The sequence below is a fragment of the Sebastes fasciatus genome, chromosome 15 (genome assembly GCF_043250625.1).
Source record: "Sebastes fasciatus isolate fSebFas1 chromosome 15, fSebFas1.pri, whole genome shotgun sequence".
In the NCBI taxonomy this organism is placed as follows: Eukaryota; Metazoa; Chordata; class Actinopteri; order Perciformes; family Sebastidae; genus Sebastes; species Sebastes fasciatus.
The window spans coordinates 1,390,236-1,408,549 of NC_133809.1; the positions used below are offsets into that span (position 1 = coordinate 1,390,236).

Sequence of the window (18,314 nt, forward strand, 5' to 3'; positions counted from 1 at the left end):
GCACGACCAGCTGGGAGGAGACCACGGGGAAGACCCAGGACTAGATGGAGAGATTATATCTCTACTCTGGCCTGGGAACGCCTCGGGATCCCCCAGTCAGAGCTGGTTAATGTGGCCCGGGAAAGGGAAGTTTGGGGTCCCCTGCTGGAGCTGTTGCCCCCGCGACCCGATCCCGGATAAGCGGTTGAAGATGGATGGATGGATAATAATAATAATAATATTAATAATAATAATAATAATAATAATAATAATAATATTAATAATAATATTAATAATAATAATAATAATAATAACCAGTAAAACTGCTCAGTTCCAACATGTTATATTTTACACATTAAAAGCCTGTGAAACGTTTGATTTCATGAATATAGTATATAATAATATAATGAGAGTTAAACCGGAATATTTCAGTCCATTTTTATCTTTAATGAAATAAAAAATAATTTTAAATGTCCCCTTAAATAACCCTTAATGTCCTTTTAAATTTAAGTGCAAACTAAATGTTGAATTAAAGGACTTTTAAATCTTTAATGTGACTTTATCTGAGTGTGTTTCCGTTCTTATATTTGATCTCCAGGTTATAAATAAACCTCTGTGACTGTTTCTCCGTTTGTCCCTGCGGGCCTCCGTCTGATTCCATCCTCAACATTCAGCTCACGAAGAATCAACCTGATAAATCAGCAGGAGATCAGAGAGGAACCAGTTCAACCAGTTCAATCACCAGTTCAACGTGTGCAGCACTGGGAAGAGAAAATCATGTTTTTATGAGTAAAATAAGTCCCTTTAATACAGAATTTATTTATTTATGTCGGTGGCAGCTTATAGAAATATTTCAGCACTTTAACAAACATTATTATTGTGTTTTTTTTTCTCCTTAAAACAAAAATGTTTTGCAAATAAAAATCTTAAAAATAAAATAAAAACATCCGTTTATTGTTGCAGATTATATGTTCCGTTTTGTCTTTATTTTTTTTATTTAGTGTCAATATATTTAAATATGAGGAAACAAAATATGTTAAATTAAAACAAAATTACAGTTTATTCTCGACGTATATTCGCAGTAAAATATAACAGAATATTGAATATAATGTGAGTTTTAATAGCTGCAGGATTTATTTCTTTAACTGTGAAATACTCATTATTTTATTATTTTATTATTTCTTTTTTATGAGATGTTTTGGAGGTTTAATTTCTTTTCTTTTAATAAACTGTAGTTTAATACTTTAAACACCGTTTGCATTAAATAAACATTACAGCAGCTTCATCAGAATGATTATTATAATGAAATAACGTCGCTGTGGCAGCAGAACACTGAAACAATAATATAAGATTATTATATCATAAAATAAAAACATAAGAGATATTATGTGAGATAAATTATATTTAATTTAAACAGAATAAATCATTTAAACACGTTTATTTAATGTTTCTAATCTCACAGAGACAATTATTATATTAATATTTAAATACTGAAACCTGATCTGCAGTTTCACAAGTTGATTATAAATAAAATCAGTTTCATGTTTTAATGTTTTTAATGTTTTAATGTTTTAATGTTTTTATCGCTGCAGATCAAACCAGATGAAACACGTGACGTCAGAACAACCAGCTGATCGAAGATAAAAAAAATCGTTTAAATGAATCGATGAGACTGAAAATCAATAATTGTGTTGATGTAGTTCCGATTTTTACCGCTGAGAGGCGCCCTCTGACCTCTCTTCATCCTCCTCTTCATCATCCTCCTCTTCCTCCTCTTCATCCTCCTCCTCTTCCTCCTCCTCTTCCTCTTCATCCTCCTCTTCATCCTCTTCATCCTCCTCCTCCTCTTCCTCTTCATCCTTCTCCTCCTCCTCCTCCTCCTCTTCCTCTTCATCCTTCTCCTCCTCCTCTTCATCCTCTTCATCCTCCTCTTCTTCCTCCTCCTCCTCCTCTTCCTCCTCTTCATCCTCCTCCTCTTCCTCTTCTTCCTCCTCCTCTTCATCCTCCTTCTTCTCCTCTTCATCCTCCTCTTCCTCCTCATCCTTCTCTTCCTCCTCCTCTTCCTCCTCCTCATCATCCTCCTCTTCCTCCTCTTCATCCTCCTCCTCTTCCTCCTCCTCTTCCTCTTCATCCTTCCCCTCCTCCTCCTCCTCCTCCTCTTCATCCTCCTCTTCTTCATCCTCCTCCTCTTCATCCTCTTCATCCTCCTCCTCTTCATCTTCCTCCTCCTCCTCCTCCTCTCCTCCTCCTCTTCCTCTTCATCTTCCTCTTCATCCTCCTCCTCTTCATCCTCTTCATCCTCCTCGTCCTCCTCTTCATCCTCCTCCTCTTCATCCTCTTCATCCTCCTCCTCTTCCTCTTCTTCCTCCTCCTCTTCATCCTCCTTCTTCTCCTCTTCATCCTCCTCTTCCTCCTCATCCTTCTCTTCCTCCTCCTCTTCCTCTTCATCCTCCTTCTTCCTCTTCCTCCTCCTCCTCTTCCACCTCTTCCTCTTCCTCCTCATCCTCTTCCTCCTATTCCTCTTCCTCCTCTTCCTCTTCATCCTCTTCATCCTCCTCTTCCTCCTCCTCTTCCTCCTCCTCTTCCTCCTCTTCTTCTTAATAAGCAATAATAATAAATATAATAATATATTTATATTAATAATAGAATAATATTAATAATAATAAAATAACAATAACAAATATATATTATTAATAATAATAATAATAATAATAATAATAATAATAATAATAATAATAATAATTAATTTTTCTGTTCACAGTTTATAAAAACAAAACAAACATGAAAAAAGGAAGAAGCTCTGTTAAAAACCTCCAGTTCACCTTAAAAGAGGCCCGTAACCCTTAAGATCTCTCTTAAAACCCTTAAGATCTCCCTTAAGAACCTCTGAAAACCATTCAAAGCGGCTGGAACCCCCCTGGAACTTAATCCCCTTAAGAATCCAACAAATCCCCTTAAGAAGCCCTGGAGGTTCCTCAATAACTCCTGGAACACCTTTACTAATCTGTGGAGCCCCTTAAGTCCCTATGGACCCTTTAAAAACCCCTTTAAGTCCCCTGGAATACCACCAAATCCCTTAAAACCCCCTTGAGAACAAATGCGACCCCTTAACATTTCCTGAAACACCTTCAGGACTGCTGGAAACCCCTGTAAGAAGCCAGATATCCCTCTTAAGAAACACCTGGAACACCCTCAACTCTTTGAATCCCCTTAAGAACCTCCCTTATAATCCTCGTTAAGAACCAGTGGAACCTCCTCAAGAACTCAACGAACCCTTTAACAGCTAGAACCCCTTCAAGAACCCCCTGAAGCCCCTTAAGAACTTATATAAACCTCTTACGAACCCTGTAAAGACCCAGTGGAACATCCTTAAGAACAACAAAAACCCTAAAGGGCTACTGGAACCCCTAGAGACACCACAGAAATCCCCTTAATAACCTATAACCCCCTTGAAGTGTCCTTAAACCCCCTGAAACTGACTATGAACCAACCAAGATCCAGTACCACCTCATTTAAGAATGTAAGGAAATCCTTAAGGGGCTGCTGGAACCCTTTTAATACCCCCTTAAATCCCCTGGAATACCACCAAACCCCTTGAGAACAAATAAAACCCTTTAACATGTCCCTGAAACCCTTTAAGAACTTATATAAACCTCTCCCAAACCCCTTAAAGAACCAGTGGAACCTCAGGAACTCAACGAACCCTTTCACAGCTAGAACAACCAATAAAACCCCTTAACATTTTCCTGAAACACCTCAAACTAACGACTCTTCTCGGGTTGATTAAAATATATATTTAAATAAAACCCATGAAAACTAGAATGAACGTAATGATGGTTGAGATGTTAATTATGCTGGAGGTCAGAGGTCAGAGGTCAGAGGTCACCTTCAGGTTTATTTCTCTAATTGAATTAAAAAAATCATCTTTAAAAAAACATAAATATATATAAATATATATAAATTATATATGTACATCATCAACGTTTTCAGTGATAATTACAGTTTTTATTACTTTCAACAGCCATTAAATGAGTTTATCATCACACAACGCGTTAACTCCAGATTGTACAGCATTACATTTATAATAGATTACATTACAGAACTCCCTGACTGGCTGCAAGTTTAACTCTTTAATGTTGTTTAACATTAACTGAGTCTGGTTTAACTTGAACTGCTCGTAGTTAGTCGACCAACAGAAGGTCAAATAGTGTTTACAGTCAAATGATGGTTAAAACTAACAGAGTGGTTTAACGTCTCAGTCAGATAAACTTTTACTTTCTTAAATCCACATTTTTAGTTTTCAAACAACCAACAGAAAACACTCCTCTTCTTCACTCTTCTTCACTCCTCTTCTTCACTCCTCTTCTTCACTCTTCTTCACTCATTTTCTTCACTCCTCTTCTCTCATCTTCTCTCCTCCTTACTCCTCCTCTTCACTCTTCTTCACTCCTCTTCTCTCATTTTCTTCACTCCTCTTCTCTCATCTTCTCTCCTCCTTACTCCTCTTCTTCACTCCTCTTCACTCCTCTTCTTCACTCCTCTTCACTCCTCTTCTTCACTCCTCTTCTTCACTCCTCTTCTCTCCTCCTTACTCCTCTTCTTCACTCCTCTTCACTCCTCTTCTTCACTCCTCTTCACTCCTCTTCTTCACTCCTCTTCACTCCTCTTCTTCACTCCTCTTCTTCACTCCTCTTCTCTCCTCCTTACTCCTCTTCTTCACTCCTCTTCACTCCTCTCCACTCCTCTTCTCTCCTCCTTACTCCTCTTCTTCACTCCTCTTCTCTCATCTTCTTCACTCCTCTTCACTCCTCTTCTTCACTCTTCTTCCCTCCTCTGTGATGAATCCACCTGCTGGTTCAGTTTAAAGGTTCAATCCGTAGAAAAAAATTTGGTTCAGAGGTTTCTCTCTCTCTGGGGCTGGATGGATGTTCTTTCTCTCCTCCTCCTCCTCCTCCTCTTCCTATTCCTCTTCCACCTCCTCCTCCTCCTCTTCCTCCTCCTCCTCTTCCTCCTCCTCTTACTCCTCCTCCTCCTCCTCCTCTTCCACCTCCTCTTCCTCCTCCTCCACCTCATCCTCCTCCTCCTCCTCCTCTTGATCTTCCTCCTCCTCCACCTCCTCCTCCTCCTCTTCCTCCTCCTCCACCTCCTCCTCTTCCTCCTCCTCTTACTCCTCCTCCTCCTCCTCCTCTTCCACCTCCTCTTCCTCCTCCTCCACCTCATCCTCCTCCTCCTCCTCCTCTTGATCTTCCTCCTCCTCCACCTCCTCCTCCTCCTCTTCCTCCTCCTCCACCTCCTCCTCTTCCTCCTCCTCTTACTCCTCCTCCTCCTCCTCCTCTTCCACCTCCTCTTCCTCCTCCTCCACCTCATCCTCCTCCTCCTCCTCCTCTTGATCTTCCTCCTCCTCCACCTCCTCCTCCTCCTCTTCCTCCTCCTCAACCTCCTCCTCCTTTTCCTCTTCCTCTTCCTTCTGCTCTCTTCTTCACCTCCTTCTCCTGTCCTCCTGTCCTCCTCCTCACAGAGGACAGGAGGACAGGAGGACAGGAGGACAGTAGAAGCGGAGCCTCTAAAGGTCCAAACTCCGCTCCCATCTTCAGCTTCTGTGAGGAAACTAACAACAACAACAACAACAAACACACCAGCAGTATGTTTAGTTCAAGCAAGTTAAATTACTCCATCAAAATAAAAGCATGACGAAACAACAACAACAACAATAGTCCTTAAAATAGATCCATGTTCATTCACCGAATGAACGGAAAATAAATTATTATTATTATTATTATTATTATTATTATTAGGTTCGTTCTTGAAATTGGTGATGACAGTTTATTTATTTATTGTTAGGTTTTTTTAGGAGCTTTCAACCCTCAGTTCGCTGATGAAGGCTACGAGATGTGACTGAAAGCTCCGGAAAAGCCAAATAAGTGGACCTTGTGATTTTATTTTTCACTGATTATTATTATTATTATTATTATTATTATTATTATTATTATTATTATTATTATTTATGTATTCATTTTAGTAGTCAGCCTAATAATAAACTATGACAATTTAAGTTTTTTTTTATAATAAATTCTTCCGTCAAAACATCCGGTCTCGGCTCACTTATGTTTGCATTATTTCCCACAAAAAATACCACAAAATATTAGAAATAAGTGGGAATAAATATTTTTTTATTTTTTAAAACAACAAAATAAAACAAAAGGAAAAATACTTAAAATCGGAGATTCATGTTAATTTAATTAGAATTAATTTTTTTGCGTTAAAACTGATAGATTTGCCATTTTTTTGGTGTAAATTGTTTGATTTTGTCTCGAGCTCCGCCCTCTTATTTCTGCTCTTATTAGTTTATTTATTAATTATTAATCATCAGGTTGTAGCAGAGCTGCAGGTCAGTCTGTTGGGAGGAAACGAGCTGATGTTTGAGGCTCCATGTTGCTCCATGTTGCTCCTCCAGCTGTAACTCTGCTCATCTGGACACAGAAACATTGATTTAGTTCATCTAGTTAAACAGATGGAGGTTTTCTGTTTCTCTGGTTTTGTGTTTTCTCTCCGGATGGAAACCCTGGTTGTCTCTGCTGGCTGATCTCCAGCTGATTTCAGATCTCTGAGTCAACCTGCAAAAACCTGCAGAAGAGTTGAATTAACTCAGTTGGAGTTTTATAATCTGCTCAGAGTCTCTCTCTCTCTGTTTGTTGGTTTATTGAGTATTTATATCAGATTGTTTCTGTTTGTCACCGAGAGGCGCTCAAACCGCCTTAAAGGTGTTAAATCAATCACACTGATCTCAGATTAAAGTATTTAAGGTGGAATTAAAGTGTTGTTAGAGAGGCTTTTATTTTATTTATTTATTTATTTATGTATGTATGTATTTTTTAATTTTTTTATTTATATATTTATTTATTTATATATTTATTTTGTAGAGTTCACAGTTTTATGATAATAATCTGCTGCAGACAGAAAACATGTTTAATCTCATATAAACACATGCAGGACGGTGTAGTGGTACTACAGAGTTAGAGCAACAACACTGTTTTTATTATGTGTGGGGTTTTTTTGCTTTTTTTTTATTTCTTTTTTTTAACTCTACTTTTTCTTTTTGTCATTATTATTATTGTTTTTTCTTTTCTTGGTTTTGTTTTGGTTTTGAATGTTGAGGTTGTTTTCTCTCTTTAGTGTACCTGATGGGTTTGTCTGTCAGCTCATCTAATTAAAAGTTGGTTTATAGACTGTTGTAATTACAAACAGTGGATTGCAGATATGAAAACAGCCTTGAAAAAAGGAAAAAATAAAGTATAAAAAAACAAAAACAATACTGCAGTAATATTAGTTAGCTGGTAATAACAGTAGCAGTAGTATTACTGTAGTAAAACTACACATTTTAAATTATAGTAACAGTAGTACTAGCAATAGTACTAGCAGTAGTACTAGTAGTAGTACTAGGAGCAGTAGTACTAGCAATAGTACTAGCAGTAGTACTAGGAGTAGTACTAGGAGTAGTGTTACTAGGAGTAGTACTAGGAGTAGTACTAAGAGTAGTAGTACTAGTAGTAGTACTAGCAGTAGCAGCAGCACCAGTAGTAGTACTAGGAGTAGTATTAGGAGCAGTAGTACTAGCAATAGTACTAGCAGTAGTACTAGTAGTAGTACTAGGAGTAGTACTAGGAGCAGTAGTACTAGCAATAGTACTAGCAGTAGTACTAGGAGTAGTACTAGGAGTAGTACTAGGAGTAGTACTAGGAGTAGTACTAGTATTTGAATGTTTTTTTTTCCTAAAGAAAAAGTGAAATAAATCCTGTTGGAAATAATCATAATCATCATAATAATAATAATAATAATAATAATAATAATAATAATAATAATAATAATAATAATAATAATAATAATAATAATAATAATTTAGAGGTTTCAAATATGAATAATAAATATCAGAAATAGTAAAAACACATGTTGGTATTTAAACTCCTTCCCTCTTTTATTCCCTCTCTCTTCCTCCTCTGAGCTTCAGTCTGTTGCTCAATGATTCTCCTTCTGGAGGAAAAACAACCGACCCTCTCTGACAACATGACGCCGCTCTGAAGCCTCTCTTCTCCGGCAAACATCTCACACACCAAGGAGGAAAGAACCGTCGAGAAGAAACATCCAGACCAGAATATAGAGACCAGTCTGACCAGTCTGAACACACAGCATCACCTCTCTCTCTGTCTCTCTGTGTGTTTCTGGATGTAAACAGTCTGAACAGCTGAAGGGTAAAATATTTGAATGTGAGGAGTGTAAATGTGTAAATATGAGGAGCGGTGTGTGTTTGGGTGTATACGCGTGCACGGTGCATGCACGGTGCGTGTTTTCCAGCGCCGGGTTTAGTTGAGGTGTGTGCGTGTGTGTGTGTGTGTGTGTGTGTGTTTTCTCCACTGCAAAAAGTGTCCACACTTGAGAGTCAGTTTGTTAGAGGCTCTAAAAGTCTATTTTTATTCCAGAAAAGATCATAAAAAACCCACTTATGATAGAAAATAAATTTATTTATTTTAAAAATCAAGTGTTTGTGTTTTAAAAAGAGACTGAAATGTGACATCAAATTTCATCATAAAAATAATAAATAAAAATAAACGATTTTGGAAAGAATAAGATTTATTTTATTTTCATCTAATCTTTATTCTCAGTGAGATGCGTCATTTCTTGCAGCGTGCGCGGCCTCGCTGGATGTGTGTTTTCTCCACTGTAAAAAGTGTCCACACTAGAGAGTCAGTTAGACGCTCTAAAAGTCTGTTTTTAATCCAGAAAAGATCATAAAAAAAACACACTGATGATAGAAAATCATATATTTTTCAAATAAAGTTTAATTTAATTTAAAAATCAAATATTTGTGTTTTAAAAAGAGACTAAAATGTGACATAAAATATTAAAATAAAAATAAACGATTTGGAAACAATAAGATTTATTTTATTCTGATCAGATGATCTAATCTTTATTCTCAGTGAGACGCGTCATTTCTTGCAGCGTGCGCGGCCTCGCTGTGTGTGTGTGTGTGTGTGTGTGTGTGTGTGTGCGTGCGTCCTGATTGGCTGAGAGCAGCAGAGGACGTGTTAATATTTCCTCCTCGTGTTCCTGCTGGTTGGCTGAAGACTGCAGAGGTCCAACCAATGTTACTGCGTCTCTTTAGTGGCTGCGGAGCTTCTAACTCTCTAATTAATTGCAGCTATCTGTCTCCTATCGATGTGTGTGCACATGTGTGTGTGTGTGTGTGTGTGTGTGCGTGTTTTTCCTCCTCTCCCCAAAGCTGAAACATGAAGTAGTTTGTTGGGCTTTACTTTCATTTCTTCCGTCCTGCCGGTCCTGGTTCGCAGGCAGAGAGACTGAGACCCAGCAGAGACCCAGCAGAGAGTCTGGACTCATAGAGACCCAGCTGTGCGTGGCTGTGCGGTGCTGTGTGCGTCCTCCTCCGTGCACCGGTGATGTTGGATATGGGAGAGCGCAAAGAGGTGAAAATGATTCCTAAATCATCCTTCAGTATAAACAGTTTGGTGCCAGAGGCCGTGCAAAACGACAACAACAACAGCAGCAGCAACCAGAACCTGCAGCAGCATCACCAGAACCACCAGAACCAGAACCACCACCTGCACCAGAACCTGCAGAACAACCAGCAGAACCACCAGCGAGCCGGCGCCGCAGAGGAAGCCGAGCAGAAGCCTCCTCTCTCGGCCGCGCAGCAGGACTCCAAAGCGGAGCCTCCGGAGGACAAGCAGGAGGACAACAAGCAGGAGGACAAGAAGGAGGACAGCAAGGACGGGGACAGGAAGGACGCAGACAAGAAGACAGGCAAGTACGAGAAGCCTCCGTTCAGCTACAACGCGCTGATCATGATGGCGATCCGGCAGAGTCCGGAGAAGAGGCTGACTCTGAACGGAATCTACGAGTTCATCATGAAGAACTTCCCGTACTACCGGGAGAACAAGCAGGGCTGGCAGAACTCCATCCGGCACAACCTGAGCCTCAACAAGTGCTTCGTGAAGGTCCCGAGACACTACGACGACCCGGGGAAGGGCAACTACTGGATGCTGGACCCGAGCAGCGACGACGTGTTCATCGGCGGAACCACCGGGAAGCTGCGGAGACGCTCCACGACGTCCCGCGCCAAGCTGGCCTTCAAGCGGGGCGCGCGGCTGACCTCTGGGCTGACCTTCATGGACCGAGCCGGATCCCTGTACTGGCCCATGTCCCCTTTCCTGTCCCTGCACCACCCCAGAGCCGGTGGAGCTCTGGGCTACACCGGGTCCTCCTCGGGCTACCCGGGTCACCCCTCCATGTCCTACAGCACCATGCTGACCCAGAACAGCCCGTCCGGGTTCCCGTCCAGCGCCGGGCTGAGCATGGACCGGCTGGTGGGTCCGGACCTGCCGTATGCGACCCACCACCTGACGGCCGCGGCCCTGGCGGCCTCCGCGGTGCCGTGCGGCCTCTCGGTACCGTGCTCCGGTGCCACCTACTCTCTGAACCCGCTGAACCCGTGTTCCGTCAACCTGCTGGCGGGGCAGACCAGCTACTTCTTCCCGCACGTCCCGCACCCACACGCGCACCACGCCTCCGCCCCGTTACCGGGCGGCTCGCTGCAGGCCTCCCGGGCTTCAGCCTCCAACTCCCCGCAGACTCCGTCCTCCTCCGCGCTGTGTGACTCTCTGAGGCCGGCTCTCAGCGCCTCTCTGCCGGCCTTCAGCTCGGGACTCTCCGGAGGCTTGTCTGACTATTTCACCCACCAGAACCAGAACTCCACCGCGAACCCGCTCATACACTGATACACTAAACCTCCACCCAAAACCTCCACCTCCACCTCATCTCTCCATCCCTCCATCCCTCCATTCACCCACCAGAACCAGAACTCCACCGCGAACCCGCTGATTCACTAACAGATACACTAAACCTCCACCTCTCCATCCCTCCTTCCCTCCATCTATTCCTCCATCCCTTCATCCCTCCATCCTCCAACCCGCTGATACACTAACACCCAATAACCTCCACCTTTCCATCCTTCATCTATCCATCTATTCCTCCATCTATTCCTCCATCCATCCCTTCATCCTTCCCTCACCCCAAAACCTCACCTCACCTCTCCATCCCTCCATCCCTAAAAAATCATCCCTCCACCTCTCCATCCATCCCTGAAGGAGTGGAAATCTTAAACTGACTGGAACTGTAAGTTGAACATTTTACACTGAACATTTACATTGTAAAAAAAAAAAAAAAATTATTATAAACTACCTACTATAGAACAAAAGAGGAGAGACTTAAAAACTGCAAAACAAAAAACAGAGCAGCAGAAACTCACAGGAAGCAGCCCTGAAGTTTCCAGGTATTTTTTAATATTATTATTATTATTATTCTCTCTTCTTCTTCTTCTTCTTCTTCTTCTTCTCTTTCTGCTCCATCTCTTCTCCTTCCTGCAGTTTTATTTCTGTGTACATAATGTCTGTTCCTATAAGTGTCCGGGTTTGTCTCTGTATAGTTCTGTCAGTCAGCGACGTGCACAAAGTGACCTGAGCTAAAACACACAGAGGATGATGATGATGATGATGATGATGATGATGGTGATGATGGTGATGATGATGATTAGGCTGATTTTTCTGTTCTTGTTGTTGTTTGGAGGCATTACTTTTTATAGAATGTGTATTTAAAATAGTTTTGTCTAATTTTGAGATTTAAAAAAAAAAAAAAGTTGAAATAATAATAATAATAATAATAATAATAATAATAATAATATCTCTTAATAGCTGTTTTTTCGCCCGCATGTTCGCAGTATTATCAGGTTCCATGCGGGTTATTAAAGAAGCGACGGAGGATTTATTTTACACAATTGAAACACTAATTTTTATTTTCTATACAGTGAAATGTGTTTTATTTTTAATTTAAAGCGACTCCGTTAAAGTGCTGAGGCTCCATTCTTACATTTTTTTTTTTTTTTTAAACAAACTGTACTTTTTTATAGACCAAAGAAATCGGTTTTTAGGACATTTAGAGTCTTTATTGAGCTGAAGAGGCCTCATGTAGTAGATGAATGAATGAGAGAATGAGAGAGTGAATTATTGCCTCATTCACTGCAGAAAATGTCCATTTAAACGAGAGTTTTATCGCATTTTTGTATTAACTTAGCAGATATTTTAATGCAGTTTGGTTGCGCCGATTGCAAATTAATTTCCCTGAATGTTTTATTATCGGTGCAGTTTTGGAGTTTGGAGGCTTTTCTGCCTTAAATCCGCCTCGATGCCTCGTTTACACATTAAATGTTAAACTGCGTTAAAAACAGAAACGTTCTGCTTTTTAAAGCTGAATGTTTTTGTGCGTAAAAGTCTCGTTTCTTTAGATGGATGTTTTCGGCGGTGCAGCAGAATGTGATCTGCTTTATTCTTTATTCTCTGACTGTAAAACGTGATCTCTAAACGGACCTTCACGTCTCTTCTTCTTCTTCTTCTTCTGCTTCTTTTTATTTTCTATAATTAGTCAAGAGAGAGAAAATGTCTATCTGTAATTTTTGGGGGTTTTTCCTTCTTTTTTTTAAAAAAGAAAAAGGAAGAACGATGTAAAAAACCCGGTTTGTTTGTTTGTTTGACAGAAAAGAAAAACGCCTCATTATCTAAATACTACTTGGAATGATTGTCCTTTAATTGTCGTCTCTAAAAAAAAAAAACGATTTTTCATGGTTGTGATAATATTGTGGTCTTATTCTTATTCCCGTGTTTGTCGCTTACAGAAGTTAAAAAAAGGAAAAAAAATGTTTTAATCATAAAAAAAATAAAAGAATAGGTTACATTCATAACTAACGAAAATCATTTTGTCTTTTTTATTTTTTTTTACTCTCCTGCCGTCCGTGTTGTCTGATTTTATCACTAGGTACTTAAACACAACAAAAAAAGAAATCACATTTACTTATTATTTATTAGTTCTTATTTTTAAATCTTTATTTTTTAGGTTTCAGAGTCAAATTTGAAGCTTAAATGTGAGGTTCTTATTTTAAATTATTTATTTATAATGTATTTATTATTTATTATTATTATTTAATTTCAAGCTTAAATGTGAGGTTTTGTTAACGCGGTTCTTCACTGAGCAGATCTCCAAATAATAATATTATATAATATTAATATATATAATATATAATAACATTAATATATATAATAATATTGATATATATAATATATAATAATATTAAAGGAGATTCTTCTGGAGATTTTAATTCCAACAACTCAACATTTGCCTGAATTATTCTCTCTCGTCCACATGAGTCTCTGCTGTTGATGTTTGTGCTTGTGCTTGTTGTTGTTGTTGTTGTTTACGCGCGCACGGTGGATAATGCGCCGCAGCAGCGCGTGTGCGTAAAGCTGCTTTTAAGCATAAAGATATTTACGCGCGTCTGCAGGCTGGAAAATAGAACTGTGTGAAATGATGCAACCAAGAGGTCGAGTTCAGGCTGCTGAAGTCTGACCGACTGTGTGCAACCTGCAGGCTGTAGGCTGCGGGGCTCCGTGCGGGGCTCCGTGCGGGGCTCCGTGCGGGTTTTACTGCGGGTTGTTGTTTTTTTTGGTGCAGAAATGACCCAGAACTCGCTGTTTTGTTTTTAACACCAGATTCACTAAAATGCTGCCGTGGTTTAAATGTTGTGCTGCAGCTGATTTCACATCTTAAACCTCAAACTGTGTTTCAACAAATTACAAATTAATTCTTTATTTATTTTTGTGATTTCTTGCAGAAAATGCATGTTTGCATGCGTGTGTGTGTGTGTGTGTGTGTGTGTGTTTATGTTTGGCTCGTTATTTACAGATCAAACCGAAACTCTGTTGCAAATGTTGCTGTGCAGCTGATTTCACATCTCAAACCTCAAACTGGGTTTAAACAAATTCATTCTTTAAACTTGCAGATTATTTTTGTGATTATTTTGCAGAAAACTCTGAATTTGAGTTTCTTCCTGTCATGTGAGGTGTTTTTGTTTCAGCTGCGGATTGTCATGTTTGCATGCATGTGTGTGTGTGAGAGAGAGAGACTTATTATGTGTGATGTGTGTGTTTCTGTTTGGCTCGTTATTTATAGATAAACTCCGTTTGCAAAAACAGTTTAAATTTCTCCTTTAAACTCGCAGATTTTCGGCTTTTCTCTCAAACTAAAAGTCAGATTTCTTCTGTGATTTTTTGCAGTAAACTCTGAATTTGAGGGAGTTTCTTCTTGTCATGTGAGGTGTTTTTATTTCACCTCCACATTGTCATGTTTGCATGCATGTGTGTTTATGTTTGGCTCGTTATTTACAGATCAAACCGAAACATTTTAAATTTCTCCTTTAACTCGCAGATTTTCCTCTTTTTCTCTCAAACTGAAGTCAGGTGTTTCAGATGTTTCAGGTGTTTCAGGTGTTTCAGGTGTTTTTATTTAGTTTAGTTGTTTTTCCTTCAGTTCGGCTCATCTTCATCTGCAGCTTGTTTCAGGTCTTCAGGTTTCTTTATTGGAGCTTCGCAGCTGGTGAAGTTTTCCTTTTTATTATTATTGTTTTTTTTGCATCTGCAGCTCAAACTTTTGGCTGAATATTTCAGATTATATTATATAATATTTATATAATATTTCTGATAAACTTTCAGATTGTTGTGTGTTTTCTTTGGTAAAAGTCAGATTTAATTGTTGGATTTGAGCGCTGGTGTTGTTTCACTCTGTGGTTTTATAGCTGCAGTGTTCACATTAATATCTCTCTGTGTGTTTGTTTTTACAGATCGACATTTATTAATCTGGTTTCAGATTGTCTGCTGTGATTTTACAGATGAAGTTTAGTTTTAGTTTTCTGCTCTGTGGAGTTTTAAATGATCCACATCTGGATGTTTTCTGGTTTGATATTTACACCTTCAATCTAAACTGTTTCAAGCAGAAAACGACGTGCATGTTGGTTAAAACCTGCAGGTTTCTGCAGAACGAGTTGAAGTTGTTTCATTCAGGAGCTCTCCGGCGTGTTTCCGTCCTAATAATAATAATAATAATAATAATAATAATAATTTCACTTCTTGGTTCCGCATCTGAATGTTTTGGTTGTTGTTGTTTTATTTTGTCTCATTACACTTTGATTTATTTTACAGATTAAATCTAATCTGATTTAAAGGCTGGATTTGAAGCGTTGAAAGCTCTCTGGTTTGTTTTTAAAGACTCTTTCTGTTTGCTGTTTTTTGTTTTAGAAGCTGCTGATGCTGAATGTTGTTGGTGAAGCGGTTTATTACACATTCAGATATATTGATATATATGGTATTAAACCTGTAAAGCTGCAGATTGTTGTTGTTTGAATGATCCTCCTGCTGCTGTCTGGAGGCTCAGATCAGCTGCGGTGCGTTCAGGTGTTTAGTGTTTCTCTGCAGATTTATTTCTGTGTTTTCTGCAGTTTTTTCTTTTGTCGCAGTGAAAACCTGTAAACTGATCCGCTGCGTTTCTGACTGCAGGCTCCTTCCTCTTCCTCCTCTTCCTCCTCCTCTTCCTCCTCCGTGTGCGTAAATGCAGATATTTGGAGTTTAAACGACGTTTCACATGTTAACATGTGTTTCTGCAGACTGGAGTTGTGTTCTATCATGTCTTTAAAGACACATCTATTAAAATCACATGATGCACACCCTCCTCTTCCTCCTTCTCTTCCTCCTCTTCCTCACCTGAGAGCCTTCCTTCTTCTTTAAAGCTTCAGCTCGTTTCAATATTTTTCTTCTTGCGTTGAAATGTCTACTGTTTTTATTGTCCTGCTGCAGGATGTTTGTTTTCAGTCGAATCTGGTTGTTTTCTGGAAATTTAATCCATAATGCACGCGCATTCGCTCCGTCCGTGGCGACGTTAAAATGATGGAAACTATTTTTATTTAAATTAATTTTTAGAGAAACAGCTGAAATTCTGCGTTTTTTTTATTTTTGGGTGAAATAGTTTTTATATTTAGAAGTTTAAAGGTGAGAACATGAAACTGGATGTTTTAGTTGAACCATGATGCAACATGTTTTCTGCAGGTCAAATGTCAAACCTGCATCCTGCTGCAAACACGTGCACATTTTTTACTTTTCTGGATTCTTTTAACTATTTTTGTTTCCAACAATTTAATTTTTTTTTTTTTTAGAAATTCTAATTTACCAGAAAATCTAACAAATAAAATACAAAAATAAGAGCTTTCTTTTGGCATCAAACACCCGATATGTTTCTATTATATTATATTTTATTTCATTTTATTTTTTAGGAAAATGAGGCTGCAGGTCAAAGGTCAAACCTTGTGTATCCACAGTCTGCAGACAGGAAGCGAAGCCACACTTTACTGGATGATCAGACAACGAAAGCATCATAATAATAATAATAATAATGATAATGATAATAATAATAGTAATAATAGTAATAATAATAATAATAGTAATAATAATAATAATAATAACAATAATAATAATAATAATGATTCAGGACTTTTCTCTGATTCTGAGTCTTTTAGTCGTCTGTTTGCGTCGTTGTGATCTTCTTCTTCATCTTCTTCTTCTTCTTCTTCTTCTTCAGGTTCTGTGTTTGTTCCACCGATCAATAATCTCTCTGAGTGATCTGATGGACGATGTTTGTGTCTCATCATCAGCCTGATGTCTCGATTCATTCACAAGCTGCTCGCTTTGTTTTTTCTTTTGTTTGTGAGGCTGAAAGAGCTGCTGATGACATCAGTTTCCCATGATGCTGCTGGGTTCTGGTTGTTGCATGTTCATGTTGAAGTTTTGGGGTCCAAAGTGGTTCTGGATGTGGATATGGCTGCGTAGACGACAGATTTCTGAGGAGGATCTGTGGCTGTAAATATTGAGACACATGTGCAGCACATCTGTCCTCTGCAGGGGTTCAGCTCAGTCGCTGCATGTTGGTGGAGATCTTTCAAACATTGAAATCAGCCTGAGGAAAACTAAACGTGTTTAAAACCGGAGAGTTTTAGTGAAGAAAACAATGAAAACTTTGAATATTGAAGCACCAAGTTGAGACTGATGTTTTCAAAATGTTGGTTTTGGTCTTCAAAAGTTCCATCAGGGTTTCAGTTTTAGCGTTTCAGAAGCTCTGAATAAAACTAAAATACAATTCTTTGGCACTAAATTGGTAAAATGTAAAGGCACTGTGTGATGTCTAAAAGAGTTCAGCCTTCAGAGAAAAACAGCTTTTACACCAGCAGTTAAGTCTGAAAGAAAATAATACAGATTTAGATTTGTTTGGCACCAAATTGGAAAATTTAAAAGACAAATAATCTGTATGAAAGTTTTATTGTCTTAAAATGATCAGTATCGACACAAAAACCCAAATGAGTCCAAACTAGGATTTCAGTTTTAAATGTTTTTTTTTAATTAAAGTTTTACAAGAAGACTTTTTTTTTTATTTATTAACTCTTTTCTTAAAGACGTTTGTGTTTCAGCTTTCAGACGTCGTCACATTTAATCTTCTGGTTTAAATTAGAAGTTCATTTTTGGCACCAAATTGGAAAAATGAAAAAAGACAATTGATGAGAAACAACTGACTGTTTTTAGTCGGGTTTATTAGTGACTTTTATTGCTGCTCTAAATGATCTTAAAACTCTGAAAGACAATTTTAAAAGATCATTTCATGTTATTTGTAATCAAAATATTGTTATCAAAAACAGCTTTCAGTGTCCAGCAAGGCTTTAATCCAGTTAAACAGACTCATTAAAGTCCAAAACGTCCATTTTATGACTCTAAAAATTAGTAAAAGAATCACATATTGATGTTTCCTGTCTTAAAAAAACAAAATCAGTCCAAACTGGGATTTAATTTGAGTCGTTTAGTGTCACACGAGGCTCTAAATCCAGTTTCACTCTCTTTAATTCTTTAATCTGAACCGCTCTGACGTTTTGGGACCAACATGGAAAATATAAAAGATCACTGAACGTTAAAACATCAGTTTCAGGCCTCAACAACTAAAATTGGGCCAAACCAAATTGGAAAATTCAAACAATTAAAAGAATGTTGTTTTGTCAGATTAAGATCTGTATCAGATTAGTAGAGTATTATTGATCAGTTATATTCTAAATCTAATTTTAAAGGCCCTTTAAACAAGAAAAATCTCTGAAAACTTAGATTTTTTTTGGCACCAACAGAAGAAAAAAAAAATCTCATACAGAAAGAAAAACACTTCCAAATTTGGAAAACTTGAATTATTTTGGCACTAAACTTAAAATAAATAAATCTCATACAGAAAGAAAAAAACAACAATTGAAAAACGTTTTTTATTTGGGGCACCAAACTGAATTTTTAAAAAATATTATTATTTAGGCACCAAACTGAAAAAATAATATAAATCTTTTACAGAAAGAAAAACTTTAAAATAAA

The 18,314-nt window shown here is 38.4% G+C and overlaps 2 protein-coding genes across 3 annotated transcripts in view; both read left to right on the plus strand.

Moving 5' to 3' along the window:
* The window catches only part of sptbn5 (spectrin, beta, non-erythrocytic 5), a 75,808-nt gene extending 74,890 nt beyond the window's left edge, over window positions 1-918 (plus strand). For both annotated transcript variants that reach the window (XR_012597347.1, XM_074661218.1), the window contains exon 78: window positions 578-918. Coding sequence is in view for 1 of the 2 variants with exons in the window: in XM_074661218.1 (XP_074517319.1) it covers window positions 578-584 (7 nt within the window). In the remaining variant the exon portion in view is untranslated. The remainder of the gene's footprint in view (window positions 1-577) is intronic.
* Window positions 919-9,093: 8,175 nt separating this feature from the next.
* foxg1a (forkhead box G1a) lies at window positions 9,094-11,926 on the plus strand. The gene has a single exon (XM_074661193.1). It carries the CDS (start codon window positions 9,429-9,431, stop codon window positions 10,764-10,766), a length of 1,338 nt encoding a protein of 445 aa, XP_074517294.1. The 5' UTR covers window positions 9,094-9,428; the 3' UTR covers window positions 10,767-11,926.
* The last annotated feature ends 6,388 nt before the right edge of the window (window positions 11,927-18,314 follow it).